This window comes from Apostichopus japonicus, chromosome 20, assembly GCF_037975245.1.
Source record: "Apostichopus japonicus isolate 1M-3 chromosome 20, ASM3797524v1, whole genome shotgun sequence".
NCBI lineage: Eukaryota > Metazoa > Echinodermata > Holothuroidea > Aspidochirotida > Stichopodidae > Apostichopus > Apostichopus japonicus.
The window spans coordinates 18722229-18737407 of record NC_092580.1 but is presented as its reverse complement, the minus strand read 5'-3'; the positions used below and the strand labels follow the sequence as shown (position 1 = coordinate 18737407).

The 15179-nt window shown below is 40.2% G+C and overlaps 1 protein-coding gene across 3 annotated transcripts in view; it reads right to left on the bottom strand.

Annotated features, from left to right (window-relative positions):
- Positions 1-58: 58 nt before the first annotated feature.
- The window catches only part of LOC139961924 (beta-1,4-galactosyltransferase 6-like), a 21021-nt gene continuing 5900 nt past the window's right edge, over positions 59-15179 (bottom strand). The window contains exons 2-8 of one of the 3 annotated variants that reach the window (XM_071961622.1): positions 9473-9658; positions 8307-8497; positions 5061-5296; positions 3959-4075; positions 3145-3326; positions 1051-1278; positions 59-335 (exon numbers count right to left, since the gene is read on the bottom strand). In XM_071961622.1, coding sequence (XP_071817723.1) covers positions 167-335; positions 1051-1278; positions 3145-3326; positions 3959-4075; positions 5061-5296; positions 8307-8475 — 1101 coding nt within the window. In that variant the 5' untranslated portion in view covers positions 8476-8497; positions 9473-9658 and the 3' untranslated portion in view covers positions 59-166. Of the gene's footprint in view, positions 336-1050; positions 1279-3144; positions 3327-3958; positions 4076-5060; positions 5297-8306; positions 8498-9472; positions 9834-15179 lie in introns of those variants that run through there. The other 2 variants (XM_071961623.1, XM_071961624.1) reach the window with 2 other exon arrangements.

The following is a 15179-nucleotide window of genomic DNA, read 5'->3' as shown; positions in this document are numbered from 1 at the left end:
AGAACTCATCCCATTATACCTTTGAAGGTTGCAAGTCAATTCAATAGTTCCCCTTGGACTTTATTGGAGGTTATTGTCTCAATAAGTTCTTAATAGACTATATATCGTTCTTGAAAAAACTTACTACCAATACCAGGGTAAAAGAATTAAATCTGACTTTGAACGTTTATGTTTTCTTTTTGCTCCTTCGATGATCTGCCTTTATTTTTAGCTCTGATAAAGCGACTTCTATTTTCACAAAGAGCGGATGGATCGTCACTTCCGGTTGTGAATACTGGATGTTGTTAAGACCATCTCGAAATTGCCATTCTGCTACTTCTTTGTTAAATTGGGGCCTTAATAAAGAGAAACAAAAAACAAACAAAGAGGAATATCATAAGGCTACATTTGTTTTATTTGACACGTTAAAATCATTGTAGCATATTAAAGACAATTGAATTTCGATTGATATGAACAATTTCAGAACAAACAATATCTTATGAAACATGCACCTTTTTAGGTATTGTATTAACCTACTGATAACAATCATATTGACTTTTCTCAACAGATTTTTTTATTTTTTTATTTACATATTACTCTAGATATCCATATACACATGTGAAATATCCTTTAAATAGGTTACTGCTCAGATATATTGACGGTAACTCCACCAACAACCCCAACACACCACTTTAAAGGGTGTGAAGACTCGCGCAAAAAGAAACGTATCATGCCGGTAATCTGACCTATTTTCGAACGAGGTGTAACAGAAGTGTTAAACACCACCATCGATCCCAGAAAATACACACACAGCTTGCTACCGTCGGTAATTAGACACTAGTGTACAGTCAATGCATACAGCTACGGTCAATGCCCACAACACAGTGTACATAGCAGCGATGGACATTTCAGGTCTAGATAAAAGATAACAAGGTATCACGTTTCATTATTGTCTGCATTTTGTAGCGACAAGAAAAAAACTTCACTTGCAAGCGACGGAAAGTTAACTTTTTCAGAGCGCGGCACGCAATTTGGGGTGAGTCTTCAATGCCTTTAAGCACTCATACTTACCAATTGTCTTCTGTTTCGTTCCTAGCGTGCACTTTATGTGGAATATGATCGTAAAATCCATAGGGATAGTTTGTCCTGTAGATTTTCCATTTCTGTAATTCCGCTCGAGTCCTTAGCTCGTGATCCTCTCCGCCCCAACCCCAGTACCGATTAGGGGCGCCGTTCATCAATCGATACTGTCTAACAGTGAAACCTGTGACCCCGTTAAATTCGAAATCTTTGACTTTTCTGTCACAAAAAGAAGAAAGAGCAGAAAGAATTGAATCTGAAATTGTGAAAAATACAAACGATACGAAGTATGGGAAAAATATTAAAATAGTCACAAACCCAAACCTTATCGATGACCTATGTGATAAAAGAAAACTATGAAAGGAAAACTTCTCCAAACAGCTAGAAAGAAATCTGGTTCTACTTGAGAGGAGATATTACAGGTAAAGTTAATAGTCCTTCACGCACAGAGTAAAAGACTTGATCAAGTCTGAATATGACGTCATCGAGCTACATATGCTTCAACCAATTACGTTGTTTCTTTGATTTATTACAATGTTGATTTACTGTGATGGTGATGGAGGTTTACAAGCCGTTCATTCAAAATATTGATCATGATCTAATTATGGCAGTGGTTTCAATGTCAGTACTGGTGAACCTTGAAAATATGAACAAAAACAGAAAGAAAGTAAAAGGATTCATATCCTAGCCGCAGTGTGATATCACAAATTTACAAACTGACGTCATAAAAGTGAACAGCGCCGCGAGCATCAAAGGAGACAACAAGATCAAATGAGACAACAGCATCAAAGGAGATTACAATAACAAAGGAGACAACAACATTGAAGGAGACAACAACATTAAATGAGACAGCAACATCTAAGGAGACAACAACATGATAACAGACAACATACAAGTAGACAACATAATACATTGCCCTTTCGGCGTTCCATACATATGAGAGTCTTCCTGCTAGGAGTAAGATCTTTATTAGCTGTCTAGAGGGTTGTCCATCATCATCCAGATTTTTAATATATCACAAGCTCAAGATGATGTTTTGTGTCTCCTCTGAGCAGTGTCTGATATAAAACTAAAATAACAAACTAAGTAGCTTTGCACTAAAGCAATACTGTAGTTTTGCCTTATCCACCGCAAGCCAATCCTAGCACAGATACGTAAACAACAAAAGCATATAGTGACAAACGTTATCAAGAAAAGAAAAAGAAAACAACAGTTAACAACAGTAAAAAACTGTACAACAAAGCAGAAACGAAAAACAACAGCAACGATACATTAACAACAGTATGGTAGTAACAGGACAACACAAACAACAATAACCGCAAATGGATTATATTAACAATTATTGTAGCGACAGTAAATAATAATTATTTCAATAATTTCAATAAATGGCTACAACTGCAGTATAGAAAGAACAACAATGAAAATCTTATAGACATACTATCAGGCTCGTAGTCAAGCCGGGCGTTCCCCTCCCAAGTCTCGTAGTCAAGCCGGACGTTCCCCCTTCCCAGGCTCGTTGTCAAGCCGGGCGTGCCCCCTTCCCAGGCTCGTTGTCAAGCCGGGCGTGCCCCCATCCCAGGCTCGTAGTCAAGCCGGGAGTGCCCCCATCCCAGGCTCGAAGTCAAGCCGGGCGTACGCCCTTCCCTTGGTGCAGACTATTTTGCTTTCCTCATTGTAAACTACGACCATGTATACATAAAGTTCACAAGGTGCAAGACACGAGTATTGTGCCCTTTCTTAAATTGTTAGTGCCCCCTTAAATTATTGGTGCCCCTCCAAATCGGAATACCTAACTAGGGGGTCTCCATACTTTATGTTCAATGTGTTCAAGGATAAGGCTTGTGGCTTGAAGAAAAACAACCAAAAAAAGCACGTATATCAGTAGCTGGGCTAGTCGTTATTTACTCAAAGAAATTAGACAAGTTTTAATTAATTGTCAACACGGTGCTGATATTAATTACAGTTTATGCAATTCTAAGCCTGCTAATCTGAACATCACAACAGAGGAAAACAAAGGATTTCATTTTCATATATATCAAAAAGAGGGGAGAAAAAAGAGGAAAAGAGGAGTGTTCTGTTTCTTACGGTCTTTTGGCAAGTCCACTGAGAAAATGACGTGGCATACTGTGGCACGTATAAGAGTTGTCATCATAATGTGGAATAAAATCAACATCATGAATAACGATGCAATCCCATTCTTCAAACTTGAGAGCCTCTAAGAAACCAACATTCATCAACATAGCTCGATTAAATTTAAGACTGTCCGTCTAATGAAGAAAACAAAAACAAAAACAGTGGTGGAATTTTCTTTTACGTTTCTATTGGCATTAATTATCTGATGAAATAGATTTGAGAGTAGAAGGAAAGGGATGAGGAGGGTGCGGTGGGGTGTGGTGGGGCGGGGTGGGGTGGGGTACGACGGGTGAGGTATGTCAGTCTGGTTCATCTTAACGAGAATAGTTAATGATACAGCTATCGCAAGTCTGACTGGATAATAGTCTACTACCCATCAACTTCCACCGACCCCCGACGCATCTTTTTTAGAGAACGCAGTTGCGAATAGTAATTTTTCTAGAGCAGTGGCGAATTGGATCAAGGGTCTGTAGTCCTGTTTGTCATTCGATTTCATGGATTATGTATTCTATGATCATACTGTAATTAATTATTAATTCAATATGAGAATTCCTACAACATTTTCTATAGTGAAGAAGTTAACGAGGATGCAGGTAACGAAAAACGCTGTAACCGCATACATCATGCAAACATGGTGATCACCAAGGAATGGCTAACTTGAGCTCACATTTCGTTAAGAGAGGGGAAGTGGATGCGTTGGGGTGGGGTTGGGGTGGGGTGTGGGTGGGGGTGGGGTGGACAGGAGGAGATAATCGTTAAAACAAACCTGTTCGATAACGAAAATTCCAAATTCTAAACGTTGACGAAGAATAAATGGGATCATGTGACGCAGAAATATGCCAATCGTCCTCTCCCTGTTGCGGAATGGAACCAGGAGAGCAACCTATATAAGTATCAACAAAAAAACAAAGAAATGAACAGAGAAACAATAGAAGCTAAAGGTAAAGTAAATCGATATAGCTCACCATAAAGACGGGAGAAAATCTGGTTCTCTGCACCACTTAATTACTTTCGATCAATTACTCTATATACCATGGCACTTATTGTGTACGTGGAGGCCGTACACCAGCCTAGATAAGCTCGTGCTGTACAGTGAATATTCATGGATTTTATGCATTCCATCCACTATGAGAACTGTGTACGTCCATTCACTTTTGGAAGATATTGCAATAAACTGAGGGTCATCGTGATCTTGATTTGGTAAATGACTTTGAAGAATGGGAGGAAAGAAGGGGGGGGGGGGGGGTAAGGGCAAAAATGACATATGATGACGATTCTTTACAACCTAAATGATATGAAAGGACTTTGACGCAGATCTTGTTTTGAAAGAAAAAGTGCTAATTTGACGAATCTAACACATAATTTGCAAACAGTGGTATAATCACGTATGGGTCTCGGTGTCGCTTATCACACCTTCGATATTTTCTCAATGAGGTGAGAATAATTATAACAACCAGTGACTCACGGGCATGATACACACATAGTGCCACTGAGTATATCGATTTATTACGCCAACAACCAACAACTGACATAAATAATTTACTGAGTCGAAGAGCAAGGGGAGGGGGCATGGTCACAAGTACCGACGTATTTCTAATGCAGTAGTACCTGAGGTAATGCTGGGTCTGCCCGAAATATGATGTAGTTTTAGAACGAAAACAGATAAGCTGGGATTAAGAAGAGGTGGGGATGGGTGGGTGGGTGGGGGGGGGGGCTGTGATGTATATGGCGCAGACTACAATGATCCACGTTACACCACTGAAATATATATGTTTAGTTTTATTATGTTGCATCTGAGAAACTGACGCATAAACTGACGTTTGTGTGTGGTAGAATAAGTAGTTCAGTCACTTGAATGGTATCCTTACCTTGGATTTGTCCGTGGTATTTTTTGGCTTCCAATGACCTCCGGGTATATATGTATAACCTTCATAGTCCTGTTGTGATTGTTGTAAAAGTTCCAGTAATGACATTTCATCTACTTGATTGATTTTATCGTTGATGACTGTTAACGTAGATATAACATCTTCAAATCGCTCCCCTAGTAAATCACGTGATATTTCGTCAACATGTATGAAATTCATGTCGGGCCGAAGTTCCCCATCTGTTTGTAAAAGAAAATTTGCGGGACTTAATCAATATTTCAAAACTAAACCTACACATGGTCAATCATGGAAAAAAAACTCCACCCGTCTTTCCGTACCACCACCGACAGACACATCCATGGTGACACACCAACAGAAACCCAGAGTGCCAGGACGGACCCGGAGATAATTATGTCACTGAACCCCTCCCTCCACCCCCCCCCCCCTCTTTATGGAAAAAACGAACAAGTGCACACAGAAGCAACAAACATGCCATCTCACACCCGATACACACAGAGAACATAGTTATTACTGTAAATCTTAAAAGTTTCGTATACCGCAGTAAGAACTGGATCGTGCTAAAAATCGGTAGCATGTGCTATGAGGATTACAGTAAGAACTGAGGATATATGTAATCCCAACAAATCCAGTTTGATGCATTTGTTGGGATTACACTTCTTTTCAGTTCTTACTGTAAACCTAGTAGCACATGCTACCGATTTATCCGATTTGTCAGCACAATCCAGTATTTACTGTGGTAAAAAACTTTAAGATTAACACTAGTTACTGTAATCTCTGTGTGAATCGGCTGCATCTCAACACCTGCCCCTCCCCGGGGTCTGGAATTGAAAGTTTTGATGTGAAACGGTGCATTCTGGGGCATAGTTAGGTCTAGAATTTAGGTCTAGAATTTAGGTCTAGAATTTAGATCTAGAATTTAGGTCCATAATTTTGGTATATATGCAAGGTTGTGCTTATGACTCCACTTATCTTTTTATAGGGAGTGAAAACCACGGAGGGGGGGGGGGGATGGGATGGATGGATGGATGGATGCGCGCATGATGGCACTAAAATTCAAGAGAGACTACCTTGCTTCCTTCATATTGCTCTGTAAACCTGTGAAACCCAATTCACTGACTTTATTAAGCTTACCATATATACCAACGATAAAACTTTCAAACAGTTCAACACATACCTAATATATACTTTGTGTTAATAATTCATATATACTTTTCGAGTAAGTATCTCTTTTGTTGTTAGTTTGTCCATTAAGCCAATTCATAATACTATAACGTGATTTCAGTGCTGCTGATACAGATTTCTATAGTACTGTACGCTATTATAAAGCCAAGTTACGTTATTATGAATCTCGTGAATAGAATTTTCTTTATTCAAACCAAACCTTTATGCCCCAGCAAGTTCTTTAAGTAGTGTGATTGACGGGGGGAGGTAAGCGGGAATGGAGGCAGGTAAGCTCGTCAATCGTAAATATCCAAACCTGGAAAATGCTTTTGGTTCTTTGCTTCGCTCCTTACTTTCATGTCTCCTCACAACGTCAGCACTAAGTAGCTTCCGAGGAAGGATAAATCAACTAGAATCTGTTCCCTTCAAGAACCTTCCGTTCTTATTTTGTTCATGTACCACTTTTAACGCTCTAACTGGGCATCATAACTTATCCTCGACAATCGGGGACACGTTTTCATTTTCCGGGATGAAAATACTGTATGCCCTGATAGTTGAACCAGGGCTTGGGTTTTGGCTATAAAACTAGGATCTGAGACTAACCGCACCCTATAATATTTTAATCTAATATAATTATATCATTTTATTAGATATTAATAGAATTGACATGCATTTGTGTTATGAATTAACAGTTTTTCTGCAGTGTTTTTTTTTGTGAGATCTTGTGTAACTAAGTAAGACAACAATAGTCTATTTTACTGCATCTCAGCCAAGTGTTGTTGGTGAAAAATCGTTTCAGCAAAAGTCACATATTGTATTGATATATCCAAAAACATATTTATAACAAAACAAGGAAAACCCGACAATAGGCTTAACCGAAGACTTTATGCAGAATTGTAATCTTAAAATTCCAATCAAAGAAAAAATTGAGTGCTAGTAATGTTTCTATAGCTATTCTGGTTTACAATATATTCATCTTTAAAATATATGAAGGTTTTTGGAGTGCTCCTTTAAGACTAGAGTGATGATGACATCAGCTCTTCAGTGCGGGCCTAATTATTAATGTTAATCCATTGTCTCAACCTAAACTTGTTCTGCAGCACTTTTGGGCATAGGCGTTAGGGGGGGGGGGGGGGCTGTAACGACTTGCCCGAAAAATATAACCCGCGCGCGTTCAACATGTCAATGTGCATATCATATACGTTTGCATCGGTTATTACATCGCATGCAAATTACATACAATCATATGCCGTGTTATTACGCGTCCATATTGGTTATAACTTTTCGGGAAGTCGTTACAATAATAATGATGACAATAATATACGTTTAACCATTGAAAAACACATTGCAATTTATTTTTCTTTCAGTAGGTGCCCGAAAAATTCTCAGCATATTGCCCGAATTTTCACAAAAATATTTGGTTGGGGGCTGGGGGCTGGGGGCTGCAGCCCCCAGCCCTTCCGCCTCCTACGCCTATGCTCTTGGGTGACATTTTGTAAACATGGTTCTTGAGGCCATAAACATCCTTTTTTTTCTGCTATTTGTTTTGTGTTCCATCTAAGGAACTGATCTAACGGTCTGTACGTTAGACTACGTAGTACAGCCACTTTAATTGGTGAGTATGAGATACTCAAAAGATCATTTCTAAACAAATATGGTGTAGAAAAACTACATTTTTTCTTAATGATTTAACATGTATCAAATTTAATACCGCAAGGTATAGCGAGTGTTAAATTAAGCACTGTTCACTTCGTCAAAGAAATAGGTTGTGTCATGCTTATCTATCGAATTAGTAATGCTTGCATGGGTCGGTCTAATGTCACAAAACTTAAGTATACCATTTGGGTTTTTTTAACACAATGATATGCACAATTATCCAATCCATCGCTAAGAAAAGCCCACCAGGAAATGTTCTCCTATGTTAAGATGCATTTGTAGGAAGTGTGCTCTTTTTTTCTCTCTCATGGAAATGCACTTTTCTATAGGGTATATCCTTACTAAACCTTACTGATAATAAGGTGAAATGATGGCTACGGACAGAAATTATGAACTTATGAAATTACTTACGATCACTCGAATTTCGATGAACTGGATAACATGCTTCACACAACCTACTGGATTCATGTAGGCTTGGTGTTTCTATTAATACCCATTCGTTGTTGAGGAGCAGTAACCCGGAGACCAAAATTGACATAAAAAGGATTCCAGCCCATAATGCAAACCTGTATCTGAACATCTTTCAGACAATCTCAATTAATCTGTAGATTGGAACAAAAATGCTTTCAACATCTGTCGGATGATGTGTGACGTCACACCATTCATATCATACACCGAGTGAAGTTTGGTTTAGAGGAGAAAGCGAGGGCGAGAGAGAGAGAGAGATGGAGAGAGCCGGGTGGGTGGGGTGGTGGGGGGCGGAGATAGTAATCCTGCTGTAACGATTGCAGGGGCAATAGAACTCTTGAAAGACACGAGTTCATATAGTGTACAAAGTTCGCATAATATTCAATATATGTAATGTCACCTACAGACTCATCTTCCATGTATACCAATATGTAGTGGTATTCAATAACTCAAGAATTAATGCATCTAAGTAGCAATTGCAAAAACTTGATTCATGTACAGCACCAAAATTCTGCCTATTAGGCAAGTACCTGGCAATTAAAGGGTGTGAAGACTCGCGCACAAAGAAACGTCTCATGCCGGTAATCTGACCTAATTTCGAATGAGGTGTAACAGAAGTGTTAGACACCACTATCGATCCCAGAAAATACACATACAGCATGCTACCGTCGGTAATTAGACACTAGTGTACAATCAATACATACAGCTACGATTAGTACCCACAACACAGTGTACATAGCAGCGTGGACATCTCATGTCTAGGTAAAAGATAACAAGGTATCACGTTTCATTACTGTCTGCATTTTGTAGCGACAAGAAGAAAACGTCATTTGCAGGCAACGGAAAGTTAACTGTTTCAGAGCGCGGCACGCGGTTTGGGGCGAGTCTTCAATACCTTTAATACAATTTCATCGTGTGCACCTGAGTACGACCCTGCCTTTTAAATTAACCCCACCTATCGTTTAATAACCTGCTAACTTATCACAAAATAAGCACTAGCGATCGAATAACAGAATTGTATACGTTATCAATACGTCCTTAAACAGTAAATTTCTCGTACTGAGTCAGTTTGTTACACGTAATTATAGAGACTGAAGGAAACTACTTACCGTTAATAACAATCCGATAGTATAGGCCACATGTGGTTATTTCCGGGTCACTATAATCAATACACAGTGAACGCTACGTAATACTCTATATTAATAGTAGTGTAGTTCGTATGCTGCGACCGTCTGTTGTCTGAGTGTACTTTTCAAGTTTTAACATCTCAAGACATCTTACCCCAAGTTAAAGATCTTGAACGAAAAGAAGAAGAAAGGAACACTTCTGATACTATAGATATGTTAAGTAGCCAAAATGCAGTGTCATGTATGGCCGAGTCCTTTTCACTTGTATTATGTAGTACTAACAAACACACAGACAAAGTAAGTCACGGTGCTATGCGGACTATTCGGTACAACACTTGTTCCTTTTCTAAAAGGTTACTCTTTCCACTAGACTAACTTTTAACAAACACGTTCACCATAAGCTTTCTGGCGCTGCCATGCGATCCGTGAAAGTCATAACAAAGGGGAACGTAGATGCCATATACCACACATCAGGCACCACAATAAAAATGATCAGATATACGTGACGTACAGGCATGCATGAAGCGACGTAAGTTAGCGACACACTTAAGTCAATGGAGAGTTGGTCAAGACTTCTTGATTCATCTCTACGGATGCTCTTAAGCTAATTGCCAACAGCCTCTCCTATTCTAGTGAGGCGTAACGCACCTGTTATGTAATAGGCTGATCAGTGGGAGATACGGTAGATTATAAAACAAGGTTTCCCACAATGTGACCCTTGGTGACTCCTAGTGACCTTTGACCTCCACACAAAAACAATAGGCAATTATTGTACTTAACGGGTCACAACTACATACTAAAAGTTGAGATTGGTCCCAAGGTAGTTCTTTTCTTGAGATATCGTGTTTATAAGGTTTTCACAATTTGACCCCTGGTAACCCCAAATGACCTTTGACAGACTCTGAAAACAATGTATATCTTCTACTTTATGTGGTACTCCTACACACCAAATATAAGATTGGTCCAAACTCCCCTTCTTGAGATATCGTGTTTACAAGCAATGCGTCACACACACTGGCACACGCGCGTACCCACACACATCCGCCTGCATGACTTCAATGGTTACGATTATCATCGAAACCAAAAAGGAACAAATAAGCCATATTTACACACACCGTGGCAGATTAGCAACCAATATAACTTCAGGGCAAAGAACTTTTATAAATATAACTAAATCATTTGGAAAATTAATGTTGTAAACAAGTCACAGAGGATATGCGCATCGGAAATTTTGTAATCCAACCAAACCTCTGTTTGTTCACCTGGATTATATCCAGTTCGCTAGTTTTGTTGTTGCTTCTGTTTTGTCTTTGTTCACCTACACGTCGAGACGGATGTGGTGTTCTAGTGGTCAGATTGACAAGTAAAGCAATGCTAGTTAACAGGTTCATTGCGTAGGAGTGTTGTCTGTACACAGGGGTTATATATCGGTCGCGTGGACGTTAAATATGAATGTAAGAGACTGACTTCTGTCAGCTTGCGGCTTTGATAAGCCTATGATGTACGGAGAGCCAAACGTTCCATAAATGTCGAAAAAGAAAGTGAAGTGTCCAAGTTAATATATATATGTCCAAATCGATATCAACATGTTACAATTCGATATCAGCATGTTACAATTCCATATGAACATCTCGAAACAAAATACAATATGCCATTGCGTCTATCAACATGTCAAATTCAACATCAGCATGTCGAAAACTTGTAACAGCATGCCATTACTACATTGGTCATGTCAACATGCTATATTTACGTCGTGCTATAATTTTGGCACTTCGGCGCGCGCCAACGTTTCGTATATGTCGAGATTTATTTCAGTATGTCCAAAACTTGTGTCAGCATGGTGAGCGAAGAGTAGTGAAGTATTGCCATGACAACGTTGCACATGGTTCGTGTCGTTCACACGGTACTATGGGGATAGCACCACGCCTCCGAACTTGTCTAGAGGCAACGTTAGAAATAAGAGTATGTATACCCTAACTTTAGCCTTAGTCTAGGCATTACCTAACTTAGCATAGGCTAAATACAAGTAGAACTTAGTTGAAGTAAATCCCAAAGACAGAGCACGGACTGGATCAAAGGGAGAAAGGGGCCTAGTGAAATTTCCCCAAGAATATTCTTACAAACTTTCAATTTATTACCATGTTACTGTTACTGTCAAACGTTGCCTCTAGACGAGTTCGGAGGCGTGGTGCTATCGAAAGCTGGTTTTCTCTGACGCATTGGTTTATTTCTCCAACCAAACGCTGTATGGAAGAAAAAGTTTCTTGCAAAACATTCATTATGAATGATTACATTAAATGAACTGCTTTGTTTGGACAAAGCTTTGGCGCGACTAATACGAATAAGGGCTTGAAGATATTCTCAATGGTATATTTTCCACCTACTGCAGCAGTTTAAAACGTATTGTAACGCCGCCAACGTCTGGTAGTGAAAAACCTGTCTCGAAACCAACTGGAGGAGGGTAGGGGAGGTAGATGGGGGACGGGTACAGATTAACTCTAAATCAGGAGGCAGACACCAGAGTTGTATGTTTAATAAAAGTATAATTTCTCATCTCGTTCTACATCTACAGCGTATAATACACAATATTAACATTTGCCCAATATAACGTACTGGGGTCGGGCACAACCCAAGGATACGCAGGCATAACACTGGGACTGCGCAAGGGTCGGGCAATCTAAACGTCGGCAATCCACCGGTGTCGGGCAGCACAGGCTTCGGGCATTCCGCTTGACTCGGGCAGGGCAGGTGTCGGGCAATCTGCTGGACTCGGGCAGGGCAGGTGTCGGGCAATCCGCTGGACTCGGGCAGCGCAGGTGTCGGGCAATCCGCTGGACTCGGGCAGCGCAGATGTCGGGCACTCCAAAATGCCTAAACACATTTGTTTGGACTTAGGCAAATATCAAAGGCTTTACCACGAGCCGCCGGAAGGAAAGTTCCTCGTCTTGCACTCGACCGACTCTCCGACTCTCTGACTCACTCATTTACGAAAGAACCCTTCATTAAAATACCCCCCGCAGTGGCGTTGGAAGGTACTTTTGAGTGGGGGGGCTGAAGACTGATGGCCGGCCTGGGAGAGGGGTCTAAGGGGAGGGGGTGTCCCCCTCCCCTTTGGAATTTTTTTGCATTTCCAGGTGGCCTCAGATGCAATTTGGTGCAATATAGCACACTTCAACACCCACTCCATTTTGTAAAGAATTTTGCATTTTCACCTGGCCTTAGATGCAATTTGGTGCTTCAAATGAGATTTTTTTCTCATTTGGAAATGAAAAAGGGGTTTTCTGACTTGCGGAGCGGGGGGGGGGGGGGCGGAACGATACTTCCGCCCGCCCCATATTTTTCACTGGGGGGCTGGCGCCCCCCAGCCCCCCGGTTCCTACGCCCTTGAACATCCGTATACACACGTCCGTACATAAACTGTAAAAAAAAGGCTTAGACCAATCATGGACTACCTGTATATAACTACGATGAGTTGCGACCAATGGGATCGACTCACACACCCACCGCCGTGCCTGCCTATGCCAGTCACGGGAATACATCGATATAGCAAAATTACGTAATCAGTTCCTGTTCCTGTTCCGGATAAACATCTCTCGTTACCTCCACGGAGCGCAACAGATGTAACCCCTGAGGGAACGAAACGTATCTCACTAAGGAAAAGTCGTAGCTTTCCGCTACAGTATATTCAACCATAATACCGCGTGAACGACACGAACCATGTGCAACGTTGTCATGGCAATACTTCACCACTCTTCGCTCACCATGCTGACACAAGTTTTGGACATACTGAAATAAATCTCGACATATACGAAACGTTGGCGCGCGCCGAAGTGCCAAAATTATAGCACGACGTAAATATAGCATGTTGAAATGACCAATGTAGTAATGGCATGCTGTTACAAGTTTTCGACATGCTGATGTTGAATTTGACATGTTGATAGACGCAATGGCATATTGTATTTTATTTCGACATGTTCATATGGAATTGTAACATGCTGATATCGAATTGTAACATGTTGATATCGATTTGGACATATATATATTAACTTGGACACTTCACTTTCTTTTTCGACATTTATGGAACGTTTGGCTCTCCGTAATGATGCTTCTTCGCGAGTTCTTGCTTGCAGAAGAATATAAAATACATACATACATGTATACACGCATACATACACGCATACACGCATACTACATACATACACGTAGATCTCTCATGGGGGCATTGTTCGATTCCGATGACGTCACAACGTGAATTATTTAATATTCTCTGTTGTTTTCGTCTGTCTAACCTTTATAGAAATATTCAACAACCCGGAAACGTTCTCGCGGGTGGTTTAACACGAACGACAACGCGTCTATGTTTGAAGTATTCCGTCAAAAGACCTCAAAAAAAAGGGGGGGGGGGGGCTCTTGACAGTAATCGGCAACATGAAGGCTTGAGGGCATGAAAGAATGCTGGTCTGCACAATGATCGTCATATCATTTGGATTAACATGCAAATGGATACATTTCAGCACTGATGTCAAATATATATAAATTAAATTATCACTCACTCTCTCTCTTTGACATTACAATGCAATCTCAATGCTTGTTACATCACTTTGAGATTCTTGTGGATTCTTTACTTTAAAAAAAGCAATTTATAAAACTTGCCTCTGTGGCACACAATCAAGGTATATTGTTTCTCTTCATCAGACTTTCGAGTTCAAATAACACCTGTGCGCCAATTTTTCATGTACTCTCCGTTTTAAAATAATTCCACCACGACTGGGAGTAATTACCCTTACACATGTCATTACACCCACAATATACATCCCACTTCTGGTTATAACCTATAGTTGACATATACTGTGTGGAGGCATCCTTTGTCAAAACCTATACATTTCCGGAGCGGAAGTAAATAAGATATGGTAAGTTGGAACATTATATGCGTCAAAGTCATAATACTTGCACCGGCAGGACTGAACCTTCACACAAATATTCCTCTGTCTACACAAAATATATACACAAAATATATAACCACCTGCAGCAGGACTTCGTGACTTCTGAAACTATGCGACAACAATTACCGCATTAGTTTATTTTAGGCACCTTTCAGGTTACCTTTTTGGCTATTTGTATGATCGTACACTATTCTATAATTGTGCTATGATACCATATAGAACCTTGCAACCATTCTCCGCTATATTGGACTCATAACAAGATCCGTTATCCATACATAAGACTCCATATTATCACACAGAACCATGGTCTTGTTTGGATCACCATATGTTTGTTTTTATTTCGCGAATAAGTTAGGTCTAGTAATAGGTCTGAAAGCAAAGTTGCCGCTCATAAATACTTTTGATTTTGTGTGTGAGGTTGACAATAGGATGAGGAGGGATGGGGGGGGGGGGTTATACCACCATATAACCCCGTATCCACGAAGAAGTGGTCGAATCTTTCCCGACTGAATGTAACAGAATCCACTGAACGTTTTTGCCCCGACTGCATGATGCACGAACTGGTAATCATCTATATACTTATCAAAACGTTCCTAACCACAACGTTTACCACAAACTGCATCGTGCGCATATTTATTTTTACACCTACGCCATGGCAGGCCACACCCAGGTTTTTATAATCCTAAAGTGTAGGACCTTTCCATAACTAAAGCTTGTTTTTCCTCTCGGAGCGAAGTAAGTATATA